The 22,265-nt window shown below is 40.4% G+C and overlaps 3 protein-coding genes across 8 annotated transcripts in view; all 3 read right to left on the bottom strand.

Annotated features, from left to right (window-relative positions):
- LOC149927043 (innexin unc-9-like) overlaps positions 1-22,265 on the bottom strand; it is a 122,698-nt gene that overhangs the window by 8,940 nt on the left and 91,493 nt on the right. The window lies entirely within an intron of this gene.
- The window catches only part of LOC149927045 (innexin unc-9-like), an 82,287-nt gene that overhangs the window by 3,599 nt on the left and 56,423 nt on the right, over positions 1-22,265 (bottom strand). The gene's annotated exons all lie outside the window — the stretch shown is intronic.
- The window catches only part of LOC149927044 (innexin unc-9-like), a 113,707-nt gene continuing 91,443 nt past the window's right edge, over positions 2-22,265 (bottom strand). For all 3 annotated transcript variants that reach the window (XM_090159580.1, XM_090159579.1, XM_090159578.1), the window contains exon 2: positions 2-3,614. In XM_090159580.1, coding sequence (XP_090015706.1) covers positions 1,895-3,322 — 1,428 coding nt within the window. In that variant the 5' untranslated portion in view covers positions 3,323-3,614 and the 3' untranslated portion in view covers positions 2-1,894. The remainder of the gene's footprint in view (positions 3,615-22,265) is intronic.

The following is a 22,265-nucleotide window of genomic DNA, read 5'->3' as shown; positions in this document are numbered from 1 at the left end:
GAAACGGGAAGGCCCACTCAGTAGTCCGTACTCTTTTGCTTTTATATTTTAACATTTGTGTTTTTGTTTAGTCTGTCTCTGTCCTCTCTGACTATCTCTCTCTCTGTATCTTCGCCGACCACTACAAGTTTCTACAAAATCTCCCCAAAGCAGCGCCGCCTTTTTCTCTCGCTCTCTTTATACCCGCGTGATCCCCGCGGGACGAATTCATTCGGAGTCATTTTAACGGGAGCGTAGCCAAATTAAAATCAACTAGAGGGAAAAGTGGCCGAACGGACCGATGCGTTTAAAGCTTCGCGGAAAACGTTTTAATAAAAACAACGGTAGAACGCGACAAACGGTGCCGCGACGGACATGGTCAGCGCGGGACTGTCGCGAGAGAAGGACGCGTCCCGTTTCCGCCACGGGGGGTGGGGGGGGCTTTGGGGTGGGGACGGTTCCGCCACGGTGCTAATGAGGACTGGTGCGTTGCCAGTATTAACTACCGCCCAACCCCTTTCAATCTCTCTTCCGGCAAAAGCGTACCTGACGCCTGGGAAATTGAGTCCATTCGCTTTGCTTGGTAGACATTTATTGGAAGTTGATTCATTGACCGTGGTCCACCCATCTTTCTCTCCGGATCTCTACTAATATAATATTTATAAAAACCCGCGCGATATTCCTATATTATGCCTCTCTCTCTCTCTCTAAGCTTATGTTGCCTCCCTTTTTTCGGTTCATTAATTTCGCGATAGATGGTAAATGCCAAAGTTTCGACCCCTCTCACTCGTCTATTCTTTGCTACTAACGTTTTATACCTGTGAAGATTTTTTTCGTACAAACATTTTCCGATTAAAAATATATAACCTATCAGATTTATTTTGCTCGAGGAAATAAGTTTTGATCATCGCCTTGTTTTTTCGTTTATAAAATCGAGGTTATTTACAATATTTACCCAAATTAAATTTACATTATATTTAATTATTATTAGTCTAAAAATTACCGAAAATGTTTAGGTTTTTAAATAATAGAAAACGTTTTAACGGGAATAGTCTGGTACACGCGTACAACTTTCAGTTTAAGAACCTTTTGTATCGGTTTTTGTTTCGCTGAATGATATGGTTTTGTTAATGAAGGGAAGTATTTAGAGTTCTTTGAGGCTTGTTTATCTTTATACATTCAATATTACTTGGTCACCATTTACTACAATTTACTCGTTTACTATTTTATCTAGAGTTATAATAATAAGCTACCAGGAGAAAAAGATCTTTTTGGTTTGTTTTCGTTAATATAGTGAAAGGTTTTTAAATTTTCTCAGTATATACTTGGATAAAATTGGTTTCTGGAATAATCAATCGACTGGGACCAAATTTTATACAAGAACGGAAAATATTTTTTCGATTATTTTTGAAGGTTATTTTAGAGAATGTTAAAATACTGTTTGGCTGAACAATATTAAATTTCTACTCCTTCTCATCAAATCCGATTGAAATATAATACTTCATACAATATAAGGCCGAAAGCACCTTCAATATTTCACTTTTTATTTTTATTTTTGTTACCACACCGCACTTCCCGGAAATATTTACAAAAAATTTTATTTAAGTTTTTGTATTTTGGTTAACGGTTATTTATTTGTTTATTCTTTTCTTTCTTTTGTATAGATACTTTCTTTGGGCTAATCGTATTAAAAATTAAAGGTTATTTTGGTTTCAATTTAATTTCGGTCCGTTTTAAAGCGTATTAAAAGACTGAAATATTCACGAATTAGTTGTTCGGTTTTAATAAAATTAAAAGCGACTTCTGAATTAATTTCTGTTTTTGTTTCGGTGAACTTTGGTTTGACGTTTCCGGTGATAGTGGAACGATTGATTCGTATTAGCGTAGCGAATATAAAAAGAGCTAGACTAGACTATCAGGAGCATTTCTCCCAAAACACGTCGTGGGGGCTCCTTTTGGTATGCTGCATAGTATGATGATGGTGAGGCGGGGGCGGAGGAGCCTGGGGCCCGAAGTGGGGCAGGTGGCAGGCGCACGCCGAGTGCCACGACGACGACGAGGGCCCCGTCGAGGTGCCCGGCACCGCGTCCAGTTCGCTCGTGGTGGCCTCCTCTTGGGCCTTCAACTGTTTGGCGTAGTTCTCCCAGACCTTGCCCAAGATCAGGGTGGCCATGTTGCTGCCGTGATTATGTTCGATCAGTCGCAGGACGAAGACGCCGTCCCAACCCAGATGGTGGAAGGAGATTTTTCGCGAAGCGCGCGTCAGTTCCGTCATGTTAAACATCTTGGTCCTCCAGAGCGTCAAGCGCACGAAGGCCAACCGGTTCCAGGGAACGTTGCGCCAGACCCAAATCAGGAGACTGGCCACGTTAATGGGCAAGAGAAACGTTAATACGAACAAGACGGCCGCGAAGATTTTCTCGTTGAAAACGTTAATGGGCAAGACGCAACGGAAGATGTACGTTTGGAGTGAGAGCTGGTTCTCGGCGCGCATTCGGCACAGCGTCAAGAGGGGGAATCGCGGCGAGTTCCACCATTCACCCTCGACGAAGAGGCGCCGCAGCAGCTCGTAACCGTGTCTCAAGAAGCCTCGTCCCATGAACGAGGTCAGGAACACGAACTGAAAACAGACGTTGACGACGTACAGCGCTTTGACGAAGAGGTACAGGACGCACAAGTAGCGACTGGGGCCGCCTACGCAGCGGCAGAAGAGGGGGATTCGGCACGAAGGGTCCTCGCAACAACCGGTCGCGGTTCCGGCGATCAGCGTGTTGAACTGGTCGACGAATTCGGCCAGGAGGGCCTCGCGTTGTTGGCAGCCGGGGGGTAAGGCGGCGATGTCCGAGGCGCGCTTGAGGAGTCGCCGCAATTTGATGCCGGAGTTGTGGGCCCAGGCCCCCCAAACGATGAAGGGCAAGTGGAAGCAGAAGCCTTGCAGCAGGAGAAAAAGGGCGGTCCATTGGTAGTAGCCAACGCGAACGCGTCGCAGGCGGTCGGGCCCGATGGCGGCCACCTGCAACCCGCCGTAGTTGAATTCTTCGGGCATGAGTGGCTTCTGCACGGAGTCGAGAACGCCGCTGACGGCTTCTTCGTTCTCGGTGACGATGTAGTAAGTGGACGAAGTCCAGCAGTAACTGTTGACGTAGCGTGCCTGAGCGGTGGTGAAGTAATGCGGAGGGAAGCACTCGATGGGTTCGCCGATGTACTGCTTGGTGAAGATTGGCAGCGCCAAGAAGAGGAAGATGATAAGAGTGTACTTACGATTCAGTTTGTCAACAACATCGTCAATAGGCACGTGGATGCCGCCGATCAAGTCGTGGAAACGGAAGAGTAACGAGGACATACTGTGGTCGCCGCTCGGTCGGGGTTTCGCCACGGTGGTGGGGCAGTGTGAGCGAGACAGGGCGACGGTCGGCGGCTACGACTCGCGGCAGCGGGAGGAACGCTGTCCGTTCCGAAGGGCACTCGCACCGAGCCGAAGACGACGACCAGCTCGTCGACGATGCCGACTTCCGCTTCCGGTTCTCCTTCTTTCCCGTTTCCCTCTCGCCTGGTTCCTGCGGCCGTCCTTCTCAGTCTGCGTCCGGCACTGGCTCCGGCAATTTTGACGACCATGGCGCGGTTGAGACGCACACCTGTGTGGGAAACGGGAATCATGGCTCAGTCAAGCTTGCTCTGCAGCTGTCTCGCTCTGGCCGCCTGCCCAACTCATCTCATGACTCTTCCTATCTTCAGGGCTCTCTCTCTTCCAAGCCGAGACCAACGACCGACCGGGCTTTCCCTTTCTCGCTCTCTCTCTCTCTCATATTCTCTCTCCTTGTTCTTCTTTAAACCAAAATATTTCAAATAATCTCTTCGTCCAAGAAGACCAAGGAGTCTCTTTTCCGTAACAATCATAATCACATAAATCCCTACCATTTACCGTTAATAAAAGATGGCTAAGATTTGAGGACTCGCTAGGTACTTAAAAGTCAAGTGAGAAAGCCTTTGTTCATTTGGTACAAGGAGTGCCACAAAGATAGGGTTCATTAACAAAACCATTTCAAGAGCAAAATAGCGTAGGCCTCGACAACAGAATCAAAAACCAACACGCGCTTACAAACCCAGCGACACAATCAAATCAACTTCGTTTATTTGCTTCAAAAAACCGCCAAAAACATCTCTCCCAACGCGAGAGCCGTTAAAGGAACCCGGGACGTCAAAAGAAAAAGATTATTTAACTTACGACTCTAGCGCACGCTTCCAAAGTCCGAGGCAACCCGAGGTTAAATATGTGACGCGGTATTATTACATCATCCCCCGATGATCACGCGATACTAAACGAGTCCGCGGCAAACAAAAACATCAAAAAGAACCAAAAATCCCCAAACATAATAAAAACTAGAGCCGTATGAGCGAGCTTTAGAGCCTTCAACGCGAACTTTCTTTATTTGTCCTTTCCAGGAATTATGACACGACGCGCCAAACAAGTTTCTGCTCAGAAACAGAAACTTTAAGGAAAAGAAAAGTCTACTTGGAAAAATCGAAGAGGAAAGGCCAAAGAGTGTCGAGAGGGTGAGCTAGTGATAGCAGACGATGCGAGATCTTGTCGAGGGGAGGGGCCAATGAGACAACGTATACAACTAGGATAACTAGTCTAAGACTCGTCTTAACCGCGGTAGGGATTATTTGACGCTCACAAAAAAATTGTTTGCATCACGTCAAAGGAACGTCTTTGGATAAGTCTAAAAAATCTTTTTAGTCTAAAACAGGGTTCGATGTCACCTGTTTCGAAGCGATAAGCTGTAGTTCACTTTCAAAAATGTCACGACGTTATGTCTATCTGAAAGAACCCTCGTATCGTCTGATCAAATATAACCTAAACGACATCGTCGAAAATATCGTATAAATTTGTTTCTAAGGTTATTATTATTGGGCGAATTTATCGTGCAAAGTTTAGTATACGAACCAAATTCTACCACGTATTGATTTTAGACCTTCCCCGAAGTTTCTTTTCGCCTGTTCTCCGACTAAAAGTGTACTCTTTTTACTCTAAAACGTGTTATTCGCCTGTTCCGGGGATAAGAATTACTCCGTCCCATAAACTATTCGCTTTTTCCGGAGTATTAGGGCTACTCTTTTTATTCCTTCTCAAAAAAGGTGTAAAGGAGTAAATCGGATTTTGTACTCTGCTAGCCAGAATTTATCTGCTAAAAAAAGCAGCCATTTTGGAAAAACGTTTTTACTCCGACTCAAACAATTCGCCACCGCAGAATCGGAGTAAAATGAAGTCATGGCCTTACTCTTGTTACCCTACTCCGAAAACCCGGAACAGGCGAAAAGAAACCACCTACTTACTTTATTAATATAAATTGATTCGCGAATACAAACACCATTTCGCGGTTTCAAAAAAACATGACCGTATAAAGAAACGAAATTCAAATGTCTCCGCAGAAATTTCCAATTTTCCCAAAATAATCTAATCTCGGAAATCAACGCGACTTTCGTCAACCTGTCAATATCTTATCGACAACGACGAATTGAAACCAATGAACTTAGAACGAATGCTTTTAGTAAAATAAGGTAACCGATCCATCAAGCGGGCCAACGTAATATATTCGAACGGAAATGAGACATTGAAATTCAGGCCCGAATAAACCGGAGAAGGTCCGATGTAGCCCAAATATGGAAAACAATTACCAGAAATGAAACGTATCATGACGATGGAGCCAGCGTCTCTCCGCGGGCCAATGCCGAAAAGAGTAGGAGGGTATAGGCTCGTTATTACTTCTTGGCCAAAAACGACAATCAACATCATTTCATCCGTTCTGGAAGGATCAGCATTAATCTTGAGGGAAAGCACGCTACCGACCATCATACATTAGTCGCTTAAGACGGGCACACGCGAATATCGAGATGGGGTTACTACTACTATAGTGATACCAGAAAAAGAAGGGGGCAAGAGAGGGGGGGAATGCCCGGATGAAAGGCTTGACCGAGAAGCGAACGATCCAGCGTAGATAAAGGTTTTTTTTTCTCCTAGCGTAACGATTCAGTAGTAAGGCTGGCGCCGTTACGGGGGACCATCATTTCACTTTTTTTGGACGCGTGGTCAGTCTTTTTTAAACCTTCTGATTTTTTAAACCAAGATTATGAACTAAGTATTCGTTGTAACTGTGGTCGAGGCCTTCCCATTAACCAACACTGGTATTCTAAATAATCAAACAAGTACATATATTTAAATAACAACGAATGTTAACAAATTTAAATTTTAGAGACCATATCCAGTCTGTGCCAACGAAAAATATTTCACCTAACCAGAAAAATATTAATATCTTGTCTAAATTAAATATTTAATAGCGTTTTCCATTTGTTGTTCACGAGCGCTCTAGATCGCTCTGATCAACATTTTATGCTTGGACCTGCTCCTATCAAGTTTCGCGTGTTCCGTTTGCGTGCTCTGATCTTCTCCGATCAAGTTTCACGTGTTCCGTTTGCGTGCTCTGACCTGCTCCGATCAAGTTTCGCGTGTTCCGTTTGCGTGCTCTGATCTTCTCCGATCAAGTTTCGCGTGTTCCGTTTGCGTGCTCTGATCTGCTCCGATCAAGTTTCGGGTGTTCCGTTTGCGTGCTCTGACCTGCTCCGATCAAGTTTCGGGTGTTCCATTTGCGTGCTCTGATCTGCTCCAATCAAGTTTCGCGTGTTCCGTTTGCGTGCTCTGATCTGCTCCGATCAAGTTTCACGTGTTCCGTTTGCGTGCTCTGATCTGCTCCGATCAAGTTTCGCGTGTTCCGTTTCCGTGCTCGGAACTGCTCCGATCAAGTTTCGCGTGTTCCGTTTGCGTGCTCTGATCTGCTCCGATCAAGTTTCGCGTGTTCCGTTTGCGTGCTCTGATCTGCTCCGATCAAGTTTCGCGTGTTCCGTTTGCGTGCTCTGATCTGCTCCGATCAAGTTTCGCGTGTTCCGTTTGCGTGCTCTGACCTGCTCCGATCAAGTTTCGCGTGTTCCGTTTGCGTGCTCTGATCTTCTCCGATCAAGTTTCGCGTGTTCCGTTTGCGTGCTCTGATCTGCTCCGATCAAGTTTCGGGTGTTCCGTTTGCGTGCTCTGACCTGCTCCAATCAAGTTTCGGGTGTTCCGTTTGCGTGCTCTGATCTGCTCCAATCAAGTTTCGCGTGTTCCGTTTGCGTGCTCTGATCTGCTCCGATCAAGTTTCACGTGTTCCGTTTGCGTGCTCTGATCTGCTCCGATCAAGTTTCGCGTGTTCCGTTTCCGTGCTCGGAACTGCTCCGATCAAGTTTCGCGTGTTCCGTTTGCGTGCTCTGATCTGCTCCGATCAAGTTTCGCGTGTTCCGTTTGCGTGCTCTGATCTGCTCCGATCAAGTTTCGCGTGTTCCGTTTGCGTGCTCTGATCTGCTCCGATCAAGTTTCGCGTGTTCCGTTTGCGTGCTCTGATCTGCTCCGATCAAGTTTCGCGTGTTCCGTTTGCGTGCTCTGATCTGCTCCGATCAAGTTTCGCGCGTTCCGTTTGCGTGCTCTGATCTGCCCCGATCAAGTTTCTGGTGTTCCGTTTGCGTGCTCTGATCTGCTCCGATCAAGTTTTGCGTGTTCCGTTTGCGTGCTCTGATCTGCTCCGATCAAGTTTCGCGTGTTCCGTTTGCGTGCTCTGATCTGCCCCGATCAAGTTTCGCGTGTTCCGTTTGCGTGCTCTGATCTGCTCCGATCAAGTTTCGCGCGTTCCGTTTGCGTGCTCTGATCTGCCCTGATCAAGTTGCGCGTGTTCCGTTTGCGTGCTCGGAACTGCTCCGATCAAGTTTCGCGTGTTCCGTTTTGCGTGCTCTGATCTGCTCCGATCAAGTTTCGAGTGTTCCGTTTTGCGTGCTCTGATCTGCTCCGATCAAGTTTTGCGTGTTCCATTTCTCGTGTGCTCCAAGATCGCCCAAAACGGATCTGCCCATTTAGACAGATCAACGGATCGAGATCGAGATCGAAATCGGAGCAAATTTTTGCGTGTTCCTTTTAGATTTTTGAGCAAAGTGGCAGACCAAGACGTGAAAACTCAAATTACTCGCTGACAAAAAACAAGCGCGGTAATATGTTCATGGAATGTTCCATTTGCGGTTTTACTCTAAGTCTATCGGGGCGAGATCTACGACGTCAAAGAAGGATCCGGGGAGAATCTCGAGCAAACAAATGGAAAGCGCTATAAGTACGGCCATAAGTGTATAATATTATTATATAAGTGTGACACTTCCTATTCTTCACATGCAAAGGTTTAACTGAGAGTTATTCAGAAGACAGACTGCATTACGGGCTTCGTCGCCGTTTTGCGTCCACTTGCTAACGCGTCACACGTACCCTTTGACAGCGCTTCGTTAGCGGTGATTTTTTTCTTGTGATAACGTTACTAGCTCTCGGTAAAAATTCCCCAAAGTGAAAACTTATGGTATTAGAAATTAAACATATAGATTTTATTTTCCAACGTACTAATGCGTACAAACGTATTATGTCTTAGGCTCGCTTGTTTGATACTTTTTTGGGTGCTGGAAGGCAAAGAGAAATCCTTAAGAAAAGATGATTGAATTCCGCCTTCCCTTCCCTCTCCTAGGGGGGGGGGGCGAAGGAGGTCAGTGGGACGCGGACGAGCTCGATAAATTTCGAAGCTTCGATGTTAAAAAGATAAGTCGCGGATTTAGATCCAGCTGAGTTGACACTGAAACTACGCCGTAGAGGTACATTTCATTCAATCGAGGATCGACCGATTCCAGCTAGCGAAGGGGGTAAAGTCCGCTCAGGGTGCGCTACGGCCCGCGGGTAAAGTACGAGTACCTTAGTATACTTCGGCTCTGCTTAGTCGAAAGTAAGACGAAGGTGAAGCTCCAAATGCGACGATTTTCTAGCGCAGATTTTACCCTGGTGGCGCCTTCTTCCGAACGGTGAACTAATCACGATTTGAACTATAGGCTTGTGGATATATTTAGCGTTAACTCGGGGCTTTGGATGAATGCCTCCAAGGTCCAGATGTCACATATCGAAAGCTGGATTCTACGCCTCAGTAAGAAGCAGATGCGTCGAGTGAGAAAGAGAGAAAAGAGTTTTTGAATAGTTTTTCGTTTGTCCGGGCCATGGATATTAGATCAAGATTTCGGGACAAGAAGGAACGGCGAGTCGTTAGTTACAGATTTCTCCCAAAAAATTTCGCTCCCTTTTTTTGGGTTGTCGTCGCTTTCATTCCTCCGCGATTAGGGCGGACATGTCCGCTTTACCGACAAAAATTCCGCCGAGAGGTTATATAGCGCGTGAGAAACACTTCTTTTGGCGGGGACAAAGACGAAAGAACTTTTCAAAAATAAAATAAAACCTTTCTTTCTATTATTAGCTACTAAATATATCATTTATCCCGATCAAATTTCGTCAAAGGAAAGAGAAATGACTGTAATATAATTAAAGACTAATTTCAAATTCATACTTTTTTCTCATTGAAGTATCTAATGTAGCCTCAAATAATTCCCATGAGCGTTCACTTAAATGGAAGAAACTATCTTCAACCTCAGAATATCCCCTGGTAGTTTTACCTCGAAAGAATAATTTCCATATAGACGTAATATCTCTTGGATTAAAATTTATTGTAAAATATTTAAATTTTATGTATATTTTTGTAAACTTTAAAACTTACTGAGAAGTACTCAACAGGTAAAATTTTATAAAATAACAATTCAATAATTTATTCAAGGAGCGTGAAACACTTCTACTTAGTTTATTTTTCGACAAATAAATTGAACGTGTATTTGCCATATCCATACAACCAAAAAATAATTACTGATAACGTCGAAATAAAACAGCATTAAAAGCTTAAAAATAGCGCCGCGATAAAACCAAGACTTAAGCGTTTCTAAAAATAAGGCGTTTTCAGACGCTGGTAACCTCAGAACCTTTGGCCAAATTCAAAAACGTTTTATTTAATCCTAAGGAATTTATCCCGTGTACAGTAGCCCCCAGCCCCTAAACTGCCCCCCCCCCCCAGAAGAGAAAGAGAGAGAAAGTAAACCGGGGGTTCAAAGCCCCCGGAGGAAGTCGCCGGAGTTAAGTACACCACAACCCCCTCGGAAAAGGGACGAATCTGAATTTAAAATCGATTTATTTTACATTCTCCTCGCGAATACGGAAAGGAGCCGAGGCCTATGGCGGAATCTCGATACGGGAAGAGCTCGAAACCCGTGTAGTCAAACCGGCTTTTCAACACTTTCTACATTTATTCAGAGAAATCTCTTTCCATAGCCGCGTATAGTTTAGTATTAATGTTGCCTCGACTTTCTCCAGTTGCAAAAAAAAGAGGCCAAGAGAGAGACTAGGTCGAAAGAGTGTCTGAAAACCGGGAAAAGTGACTCGGAACTCGCGACGAAAGCACTTTTCCGTGACTCGCCGAGTCTAGAGACATCCATCCTAGAGAACCGTTACTTTTTTCATCGCTAACGCTTCCCCGATTGAAGATTGTTGGGCTTCCAAAAAAAAACCCCCCCCACTTTCTAAGCCTATTCCTTGTTTGGTTAGCCTACGCAGAGTGAACTGGGAAACCATGATTTTTAGGGTTTTTGCGTAAAGACGAACTAAAACTACTTTCTCTTTTATTTCTTTTAAGTACAGACGAACTAAAAATTAGATTATTTTTTCTATAATACCGAACTATTGGGTAGATTTGGGTTTTTTATGCGTTTTAATTTAAATTAATATTAACGGATAATTATATTTAATAGACGCTTAAATTAAACCTGTTTAGTTACAGAGAGCCAGGACAGTTTGTAAAAGCCTAATATTTCGAGCTAGCGAAGGGGGTGAATAATAATAATAATATTTAACCCGCCCCTCCTGAAAGAAAAAATGTTTTAGCCTTACAAATAAAACTAACATAAACACGTGACTATTTTACTCAGTAACTCAGCAGGATTGGCACTTTTAATTTTTTTAATTAAAATCAAATAAATCGATTTTTTTATTTAAATCGGATTTATTTTATTTTATTGAATCAGTTGATTTTTATATAATTAATGGGTCTTTTCCTGTAAAATTAACGGATATTTTACTTTTAACAGTTAGCTAATCTTGAATAAAATTAAATATTAATTAAATTTAATTTCCATTTAATATTTTAGTTTGCTCAGATTTAGAGCTCGGCGTTTGGATAAGAAATAATCACTTTATTTATTTTTATCCACAAACGAAAATTATCCGGGGAAAAATGACTATTTTACATGTTAAATTGCTATATAGCCGTGGATAATATCCATGGATAAACAGTTAATCGTAATTTTTATGGTTAATCAAAACTTTATCGGTTAATTTATCTGTTTCGCCGAGCTCTACTCAGATTTTCTATTTATTTAAAATTTTTAAGTACCTATTTTTGGTCATATTTATTTAAAAATCACTTGATTTAAATTATGATTAAATTCAGCCAACCCTAATGTGGGGGAAGAGCGTCATTGATTGAAGAAATATCCGATGTATAATATTAATAAAACAGCGCGGAAAAAAGGGCAGCCTATTAATGAGTTAAATGAACCGTTAATTTCCATCCAATCGTGTTAATTGAAGATTATTTATCTGTAATATCGGAAGAGAAGCGAGAGAAAGAGAGAGAGCTAACGAAAGTGTTGCGAAAAGTAAGGGCCCAAGGGGGGTTCGGGTTTACTCAGGTGTATTCGACTCACGGAAAAGAAATTAAGCCAATAATGAGCGAGACAGATGAGGGGGGAAAGGAATCTAAACGAATGGGGGTTTTTATTTAACGAGAAAAGATTAAATTAATCGTCGGTGATTCTAGAAACGTGTTCCTTGGAACGCACGCCGTGCTAAAACCTCCACGCTTTCTGCAAAGCCTAGATGTACCACCAATTTTCCCCATTTCGACTAATTAAACTTTTCCTTCTTAAGTTATTTTTACCGTTTTAGCTCCTCCTGGCGGGAATAAATTTATCTGAAAATAATTAAGGTCACTACCGCGTTGATATTCCTAAATAATCGAGGGGTCCAACATTTGACAAATCCCGTACACTCTAGAGAAAAATGATTTTTGAAATCTTGAAATCAACTTTAAAATCCTGAAATCTGTTTAAAAAGCTTAAAATCAGAGGAAATAACTAGAAATCAATTCGAAAATCGTGCTCTGAAACATCAAAATCAGTTTCTAATTTCTGAAATCTATTTTGGATTTAAAATCCCGTACGCAAAATTTTCAAATGTCGTATCCCACCAAAATAATGGATATTTTCCAACTTTTCCAAATAAATAATTTAATAATAGTCGCTTTAAAAATGAAAACGAAACGTAAGAAAAAATGACCCAAAAAACTCCATCTATCGATTGTTTCGATTACACGTTATTAACCTCCTTAGTCAATCAGAGTCGCTGAAATCCATTACGTAGCCACGTCATTACCCGTCAAATGTAACGTTTAATTTAAACGTATCGTTTTATTTAAATATAAACAGCGAAAATACTGTTACTTTGGATCTTTTTATTGCAACATAATGGTTCGACGAAAGGATTCAAGATAATCGTCCATTTAATGGATTCTATTATTGTTATTAGAAATAAATAGAGCTACCGCTATTGAATTTTGAACGGGGGACAGCACTGAAGTGGAGGGAGGTGTGGCGAGCCTGTAAAGTATCGACTTTATCGACATATTTGCTATAAAAAAGGCCTTACTGGCTACCCTCCAAAAGGTCATCAATAGTGAGAGCCAATAAAACTACGCGATTAGATTGACGTCATATTCGACCACATTTTTCACAGTTAAACTTTTTATAATTGACGCGGGGGGGAAGAAAGCGTTATTTATTATTATATCTTTAACGTTAATTATATACCCTAGGTTTGTAATTAACTACGACATCATTGATATTAAAATTAATATTTAAATTAAATTTACACCGGACTCAAATGTTACATATCTTTTTGCGTAGGAAGGTACAATTTACTTTACACTAGATTGAAATTCCTATCAACAATTTTAATTAAATAAACCATAAATTTAGATGTACGTGGAATTAATAAATTGGAAAATAAAACCAAAATTTTAAATTTTCACGGTATATACTTGGATAAAATTGGTTTCTGGAATAATCAATCGACTGGGACTAAATTTTATACAAGAACCGAAAAATATTTTTTCGATTATTTTTTAAGGTTATTTTACAGAATGTTAAAATACTGTTTGGCTGAACTATATTAAATTTCTACTCCTTCTCATCAAATCCGATTGAAATATAATACTTCATACAATAGAAGGGCGAAAGAACCTTCAATATTTCATTTTTTATTTTTAAGTGTTTTGTTTGTTACCACACCGCACTTCCCGGAAATATTTACAAAAAATTTTATTTAAGTTTTTGTAATTACGATTAAAATTTAACAAAATCCACGCGTGGATAAAGAAAGAAATATATAAAAGAAATTATATAAAGAATAGCCAATCACGAAAAGTCACATTGCGCTCAGGAAAACGGGTAAAAAAGTGATTTGGTAGCCTCTAATGGTTCCAAATGTATCTTGGGCCAAGAGCAGAGCAGAGAGAGAGAGAGCTAGAGAGAGAGGGGGGGGATAGGGGGTCGCAGTAACAATGTCGACGCCGTAAGTTGCCATAGCAACCGGGAATGATTCTCCGCTTGACCCATTAAACGTTACCAACGCGAAGAGCGAAGAGGAAAGGGTGGTCACGTGAGCTCCTTACTTTTAAACCGAGGCTTAGTTGGAAGCGGGGTCGAAGCGGAGGCAGAGGTTAAAGTCCGAGCCTTCTTCCCTTTGACCTAGGTTTCACCTAAGCCCGGGTCCTTCGCGTCTCATCAATATTTCGCCAGCTTGGGCTAGTATGTAAATATTTATCGCGACGTTTAGTTAACAACGGCGAACGGTGACTTAAAGAAAATAGCCTTAAGAGCTCCCAGTGGGCTCGAGACAGCGGTTGGCCACGAGCTTTAAAACGATTTTACAATGTGATAGGATTAAGAGATGAAAGCTTAAAACCACCCTCGAACCTCCCTCGCTTTTATATATCAATCTAGGAGGCGCGTTTAAAAGCATCCGCGAACCCCGAGAGCCGCTTCTAAAATCATTTTATTTAATATTTAGAAGCTGACTCGCTGCGAAATAATACAACTTCAAAACTCTTATTATAATCGTTTAACTATTTGCGCTTTACTTTAAAGCGATTAAAATGTTGCCTTAAGCGCGACTCAAAATGGACAATGCCTGGTATAATTTAACCATATGGGAGAGTTTGAAATTCCAAACTGTGGAAAAAGGATTAAAGAAAAGCAATTTTGGGGGGATAATTGTCCATCAATTGAGTGTCATCTTTTTCAAAAACGCGAAAGTGTCTTTGAACTTTCTCTAGAAAACTAACCAAAATTTTTAGATAATATTTTCCATCAAATGAGTGTCATCTTTTTCAAAAACGCGAAATTGTCTTTGAATTTTCTCTAGAAAACTATCCAAATATTTAAAGATAACCTTTTATTCACGAATAATTAAAAAAAATTCAATGAAATATTCTGATTACATTTCCGAATTTACTACAGAATAAATTACAATTTCAAATAACAATATTTAACTTGCACAAATTTTATATATTTTAAGAAAAAGGAAACCACAATGACATTTTAAAAAGTGCACAAGAGTTTTTATTTAATAATAATTGTTAAAAAGCTCTTGTGCACTTTTTAAAATTTCATTGTTGTTTCCTTTTTCTTAAAAAAATTCCGTTGATTTATAGGTGATTTTCTTAAGCGATTTCCCGTGATTACCTACGACTACTAAAGTGACTACCCCCTCGAATTTCACCTATAAAATTTTGTAGAGAAAGTACTCAATATCCTAGGTAACTTAAGCAATACAATTTTTGTATTTTTGGAGAGATGGACCAAGTTAGCCAAGACGGAAATCCTCAATGCGAACTCAACCAGCAGGGTTCAAAACGATACGGTAAAACAGCGATTCAGTATTCGACAGGGATGTCTAAAGCGCTTAGGCGATGGTCAAAAACTGTTTGGAATTTTAACGACGGTTTTGGAGAAGGAACGAGGCTGGCCGCTGCTAAAAAGGGCATCTTTGGAAGCGGCGGGATCAAAATAAAGACGCGAATAACGGCGCTAAATCCCGTTCTATCATCCGATTTCTTCTCCTCTTTTTGGAAAATCCGGCGTAAGCCGTCAGAAATGGCATCGAGACATCGGCGGAAATGAAAGCACGTATCACGTCGTGGCGGCCAAGCTCGCGCGCCATTCAAAGAGAGGACCGAATATAAAAAGGTCAACGGTGAACAAAAACTTTTCACAAGGAGTCAAACACAGGATTAACCGGATTGACTTCCTCTCTCTCCTTTGGCGAACGAAGATCGACACGATATTGTGGTTTAAAATACTAGTTTATATTCCCCAATGTAAAAGTGTTAGAGAATTGCAAAATTGCCATATGAAACGGACGTTTACAGTGCTGCCACATGTAGGGAATTTTTTCTAAAAAATTTAAAATATGGAATTAGAACAATGTAAATTTCCACTATTTTCGATCACAGATTATTAATATGCTAATGATTAATATTATAGTTTTTTAGGTTTAGAGAGTGGGTTGGCCCTTTTTTGATTTTTTTAATAAAAATCAAATCAATTGGTTTTTTTTATTTAAATTGGATTTATTTTATTTTATGGAATTTATTGATTTTTATACAATTAATGGTTCTTTTCTTGTATAATTAACGGATATTTTACTTTTGTGGGTTAGCAGCTAATCTTGAATTAAATTAAATCTTAATTGAATTTAATTACCTTTTAATATTTCAGTTTGATTAGATTTTCTATGTATTTTAATTTTTAAAGAAACTATTTTTGTCATCAGATGATTTAAATCTTTATTTTAAACATTATTTAAATAAATTTGATTTAAATTAGCCAACCGTGATAGAGAGAGACCGATAAAGCTGCACTATAAGCGAAGTGGTAATTACCGTATACCTGAATATAACGTTGAATTTTAGCAGGAAATCTTTTAAGAATTTTTAACATTAAGGGGGGGTAGGTGATTTATTTATGTTACCTATAGTACAGAAAAAGGATTTTAAAATTTATCAAAGTGGAAGCACTGAACGTTTGTTCAGCTTTATAACAAATAATATAATAATTGTTTTTGTCAAAATTAATAATTAGAATCGTGAACCGGCATACCGAAGTGCCTCCCACCATTAACGAAAACAAGGGGGAAAGTTTATAAGTTGAATGTCGCAGGGGCGTGGTTTTTTCCAGGTCGAACATAGTTCTGCCGGTACATAATCTCTGTTGATCTGAATACTTAATATATTCTTGCATTACCTGATTAAACGGAGTAGAAAATGTTTTAAAAATTGGAGGTAGTAATTATCGGCATTAATGTAATATGAAATCATCATTTCGCACTCTGTCAAATTTGCATTCCTTTATATAGTGCTACTATAGGAGATTTCCCCCTAATCATCTTTCACTAAGCTATAGAAAGAAAGCCTCCGCGAGTCGGAAATTTTGAATTAGGTGGTAAGAATAGTGGCTCCTACAGTCTTACCCTAAATAAACAATCAACGGCGCTTCGAGCGGAAATAATACGAATTCCTAAGCACTCCTTTAGAATAATTTTTATGTTTCGTACGCAAATTTTATATTTATAGCAAGAATGTATTTATTTATTATTAGGGAGAATGATTATGTTGCGACAATCGCCGGGCACGTTGAACGCCTTTCCCCCGTCTCGCGCGGGGGGAAGACAAAACGTCACCGGTGTTTGATTTCCATCACGTTAGGTGACGTAAATTTTAAGCATCCAATGAAATACCGGGACTATTCGTTTTATTTTAAGCGGAGGAGCGTACTGGGGGGACCAACGGGTGGATTAAGAGAAAGGCTAAAAACCGTCTCGACATAGACATTCTCCCTAGGTATAAATAAATACATTATTGTTTATAGTTATCAAAAAACCCGAAATACCAATAAAATAACCGTTGAATTCTATAAATTTATACCCGAATAACTGGCAAATAGCAAAAATAAAAGCAACCACGTCCTCAAAACCCGGCATAGAACGACTTAAATCTACGAGCGAAAGATGGAGTATAACAGGAAACCCTTTTTCATTATCCATTTTTATTCATAAAGCGAGCGCGAGGCGGGGGGTAACCACGATGTAAAAAAAGTGGGAAAATGTTGAAAACTAGGCAAAAATAGCGAAAGAAGGGGTGATTTAGGGAAATTGGCTTTTCTTCGCGAAGGCAACGTGTTTTTCCAGGGTTCGCAAATTGTCGTACGAGGGAAATGAAGCGACGGCTGACTGAAAAAGAAGATACGCTGCGGGGAATATAAAATCTCTCCTTTACCCTTCAGAGAGGAGGGGGAACGGGACAGAGGTGAAAAGCGAGGTGAGTAATATGGCAATAGTAAAATGACGGTTTATACGACGCCTGGAGGGAATATTAGACACTCACGAAGGGCGGAAACTCTCTTGTAAAAGCCAGAGAAAAATAACAATTTCTCCATCCCGGGTTATTAATCCCAAGTGTCGACGCTTCTACAGACGGATTTTTATACATATATACAGGAAAGATTTATTTCGAAGAAAAGGGATTTTTTAAAGAGATTTTGATAGGCCGATTTTGTTTATATTATTTCAAATTAATACGAGATTGGAGATGACGTTAAAGAGATAACAATTTTTCATTTCAATTTAACTTTAAGATGCTTACTAAAGTTATCATTATGTTATTTTATTAGTGATGGATGTAATAGACCATTCTATAAAATCCAAGCTAAGCCGACTAAATCCTTAGTAAAGACCTTAAAGCTATTGCTGTATAGGACTGGCAACTTTCATTATTGTTCGGCTTTAAGAATTTGGCTTATATTCAGTTTTTATTCGGACTAGACATAATACATTTATTTAGTTATATTTTATATCGACCAGCCAAACAGTGTTGCAAGTCTGCCAGATGAAAGATAATAATTAGCCGCCCTGGTACATGAAAAATCGGGCTAAACCAACAGCAATAACCACATAACTAGTATTTTATAGAATGGTCCATAGAGACTTGACACTCCGTAGATTTGGCCATGGCCGCCATTGTGGTATTATTTTTCTCCCCACGATAAAAACTATTTAAAAAAAACTGTGACGTGGCACTGCGAAGTCCCTATTATAGTACTGTTAATAAAAATCTTAGATGAAACTCGAGAATTTCCTGTTCGCTGGCTTAACCCTGAACACCGATGTATTGTAAGTGAAACATTTTTACAGGCGTTTTTAGATCAAAAATAGATCCGATTTATCCGCGTCAAAAGTATATCTTGACGAAATGTCGTTTATAACAATATGTAGAGAACAACTGTATATAAACACGGGTGCGAGGGGCGTAAGGAACGCTTTTACGAAAGAAAGGGAGGGGATAGAGCGGAGATAAAGGGGACATCGATACAAAAATAAGTGCATTTTGACCTACATCGAGCTAGCTAAAATCCCGTCACGGGGGAGGATCGCTAAGTGTAAGAGTACGCCGAGACATAAATCAGGCCATAAGTAAGCCTGCAGGCGAGACCAGCATCAATATTGGGCTGGTCCGTCCACGTATTAAGTACCCAACAAATGATACAAGGCTTAAAAAATAAAATGGCCGGCGGGGGAAAAAAGGAGAAGAAAACCTTGTCAAAGTTGTAGTAAAGAGCATCCTTAACCACAGCGCCATTACGAAACGAAGGCTTTACTTCGGATGACCCGAGCTAGGGTACGCGTTTATTAAAGGCGACGCGCAAACTGGACCTCCGTTCTACCCGTCGAACGCGCTGCCGGGTGGGAAATCGGGGTGGAGTACGGGATATGTCAGAAGGTCGCGGCATTAACGGCTTTTCCAACAGTAGTGACCGGTGCGGGGGAGAGCGCCACCTAACGAGATCTTGATGGATCATTTTTCTACGTTTAGATTCGAGAGTGGGGCGTGCTAAGACGACGTAAGCCCCCCCGCGACCCCCGTTTTCCGGTAGCCCCGACTCCCAAAAAACAGCGAGAGAGTGAACGCGTCCCCACCTTAAGGTACCACTTAGAATGTCTGTTCGCCTCATTTACCTAACGATGTCATTCCCAGATTGCAGCGCGTGGCAATCAACTACTAATCAAAGGACCTATACAACCAGCCTCTCCCTGCCAAATGCAGAAACAGCCAGCCCTGGGACTCTAGCCCTATTTTTTTTTGGTGCCACTATTCGTGGGCCATTACCGGGGAAGTATAAAAGAAATAATGGTCAATTTACATTCGAGAACGTTTTTAAATTATAATTGTCCGAGCGCGATATTTTCGAATGAAGGAAAACATTAACAAAATGACCGCATTTCGAACGATTAAAAAACCATCAGGAGTGAAGGAAAAAACGCCGAAAGAAATAAAATATTTCCATACCGTAATCTTCGTCTTCGTTTCTGGCATTTAAATATTTTTAAATATATTATTACCGGATTTACTTAGTAAAAACGGAAATTTTCTTCTTAGAACCTTTCTGATTTGCTTCGAAAACTATAATGGAAGGAGAGAGGTTCGCCTAAGTGCAGTTCGACGTTTTAAGTAACGAGTTCCATTTATAACGAATAAATTAGCCCACTTAAATTATCGTTTGTGTTTACGCAACAGCGGCAACAAGCACATTTTCTTCTCCAAACGCGATGAAAATTCCAAACAGAATCGTGATACTAACCAACATTAATCGTTTTTAAATTTTCTTCGTGGATTTATAAGCGTTAATAAAAATGAAAAGTAATTTTTCCCAGTGCCGGTTGGTTATTCCGAGGAGTTTGGAACAAACGGGATAGCTTTTCTAATTAAAATAGTTTATCTTGATTGTTTTTAAATTAATATCATTTATATACGAGATGGTTTTGCATTAAGGTATATTAATTGACTTTCCATTTAATTTATCCAGGAAGATCCATTCGTCGCTTGAAAATGAGGTTCGAGTAGGCGCCAAATTGGGGTCAGAACACGCGAAGTAGTTTTGTCCGAAATTAAATTGTTAAGGTGAATTCGTTGAATTGATTCTCAAAGCGGGAAACCCTCCGAATACAATTTAAACTAAAGTATGACCACGTTCCAATGGGAAGTCGAAGGTGAGGAAGAGAGTGAATTCTGTAGGCAACCACACTTCGTTCGTGTTCGTGCGTAAACTTCACCCTTTTCTCGACTTAATTTGAGGCGTAAATTAACGTAAAGGTTAAGAGTCGCGAAAGCGTCCAGGACCATTATTACAATTCTTATCTCGCCTATCAAACAATGCTTTTAAATTAGAAGCCAGCACCCCCCCCCCCCCTCTTCACACACCACTTCCACCAACAACAGCGCCCCCTTTAGTTTAATATTCGTAACCTCTTCATTTGTATGCGCGCCAGAATTCCTCCGAGCGAAACTATATTATTAAACGCGATATCCTTAAGAGAGAACTCCACCGTTATTACAAGCTGAGCCCCGTTGTTTACACGCATACGGGCGAAGCAAACGTAACGCTATGTCGCGCCTCGACGTCAGCCGTTGGGGTTTCGAATTAAGTCAATACGGAGTGAAGGCGCTATTGAGTCAGCGTCAATAAACGGGTGAAGAAAGCTGACTTTAAAAAAATGTTTCTCCGACAAATCGATCTGTTTTACATTGTTTACACTCTCATTTCGAGCGATTAGAGGCTTACGGAGCTATATAAGCTTTTTAGAAATACGAGTTACGAATTCAACACGCTGACGCGTTATTTATTTGGTCAATGTTTGGAGAATCGCATACATTACACCATTAATTGAATATAGTTCGGGATATTTCAACCCTTTTCTTAAAAAGTAAGTTACAAATTACGTATGTTTCAAGTGCCCAAATATAATGTTTCGTTGCTTTCCGTTTCGTTGTTAATTGGGGGATCTTAAAATTCATTTTGCGCGTGAAAATACGCCGCCATGTTAGGGTATAAAAGCAGGTAAATAAGCCTGCTATACCTCATAATGTAAAGGTACTGTCATCGCGCAAAAATGTAATTTTGAAATCGGGCAATTAGAAATAATAGACGCTAGCATCAATTCTATTTATGTTGTATTCAACTTGTTAAAAAGTTCCACGCGCGTCTTGATATTTTAGCGTAAACGGGCTCGAGCGATTTCGCGCGTGCTCCCTAAAATAGAAAAAAATGCGCGAGCTTTTTACGCTAAAAGATTAAAGAGCGCGTGGAACTTTTTAACAAGTTGAATAAGACATAAATAATTTATGCTAGTGCCTATTAGTAGAACGGCCAAAATAATTTGAATTTTAGCGTGGTGATTGACGTCATTGAATACACGTTATTTCTCATTGGTTGCTATCCCCAACATAGAGTTTAGGCTTGGATTCAAAATGTAGATGCTACTGATTCCGTGGCCGAATCAGAAAAATCTCCTATAGAATTATGGGATTATACTACTGAATTTTGTACGTGGGTGCTTACATGGTTTTACAAACACGCGCTCACGCTTATCCTTTAGAGCGCGCGCTAAATGATCTTGGTAGGATAGTTGCGACTATGTAATCTACCAGATGCAGTGGCAAAAATTCAGACAGAAGCATAGTCAATGATGTCACAAACTAGACGCGGTAAAATTATCGGTCAAAATAAAATCCGCAGTGGGGCGCTGCACATAAATTTCATTTTAAACATAAATAACCTTAACAACGGTATTTCATCAAGTGAGTTACATTTTCGGAAAGCCCATCATCAAATGAACAAGACAAATATAAAGAAGTTAAGTTTCTATTCCGAAAATCTATATGCAACTTGCTCTTTAAGAAAAAGATTGTAGAAAATGATATGCAAATCATTCGATTCTGTAGGTCTATGACCCTAGCAAAGCGCTACGGAATGTTTTTCACCTAACTAGCGTTAATCACCTCAAGCTTCTGTTAATCCTAGTAGCATATGCAAGTTCGTGGTCGCTCTTTGGGGGCTTGGCTATCAACTTGAATTTTTTATGATTAAATCAACTATCTTCTAAAAGAGATTCTTTACATAGTTTTGATCCTATTTAAATAAAATATTTCAGTGATTAATTTTATGTTCCATTAGCGTGCTCGGATCTGCTCCGATCAAGATTCGCGTGTTCCATTTCGTGCTCTCGGGTGCTCTGAGATCGCCCAAAACCGATCTGCCGATTTCAACAGATCAATGGATCGAGATCGGAGCAAATATTCGCGTGTTCCTTTTAGATTTTTTTTGGCAAAATGGCAGACCAAGACGCGGAAATTTAA

This window comes from Leiobunum rupestre, chromosome 9 (genome assembly GCF_980474605.1).
Source record: "Leiobunum rupestre chromosome 9, qqLeiRupe1.1.hap1, whole genome shotgun sequence".
Lineage (NCBI taxonomy): Eukaryota > Metazoa > Arthropoda > Arachnida > Opiliones > Sclerosomatidae > Leiobunum > Leiobunum rupestre.
Note: the sequence above shows the minus strand (reverse complement) of the source record. Positions and strands in the feature narration are given on the sequence as shown.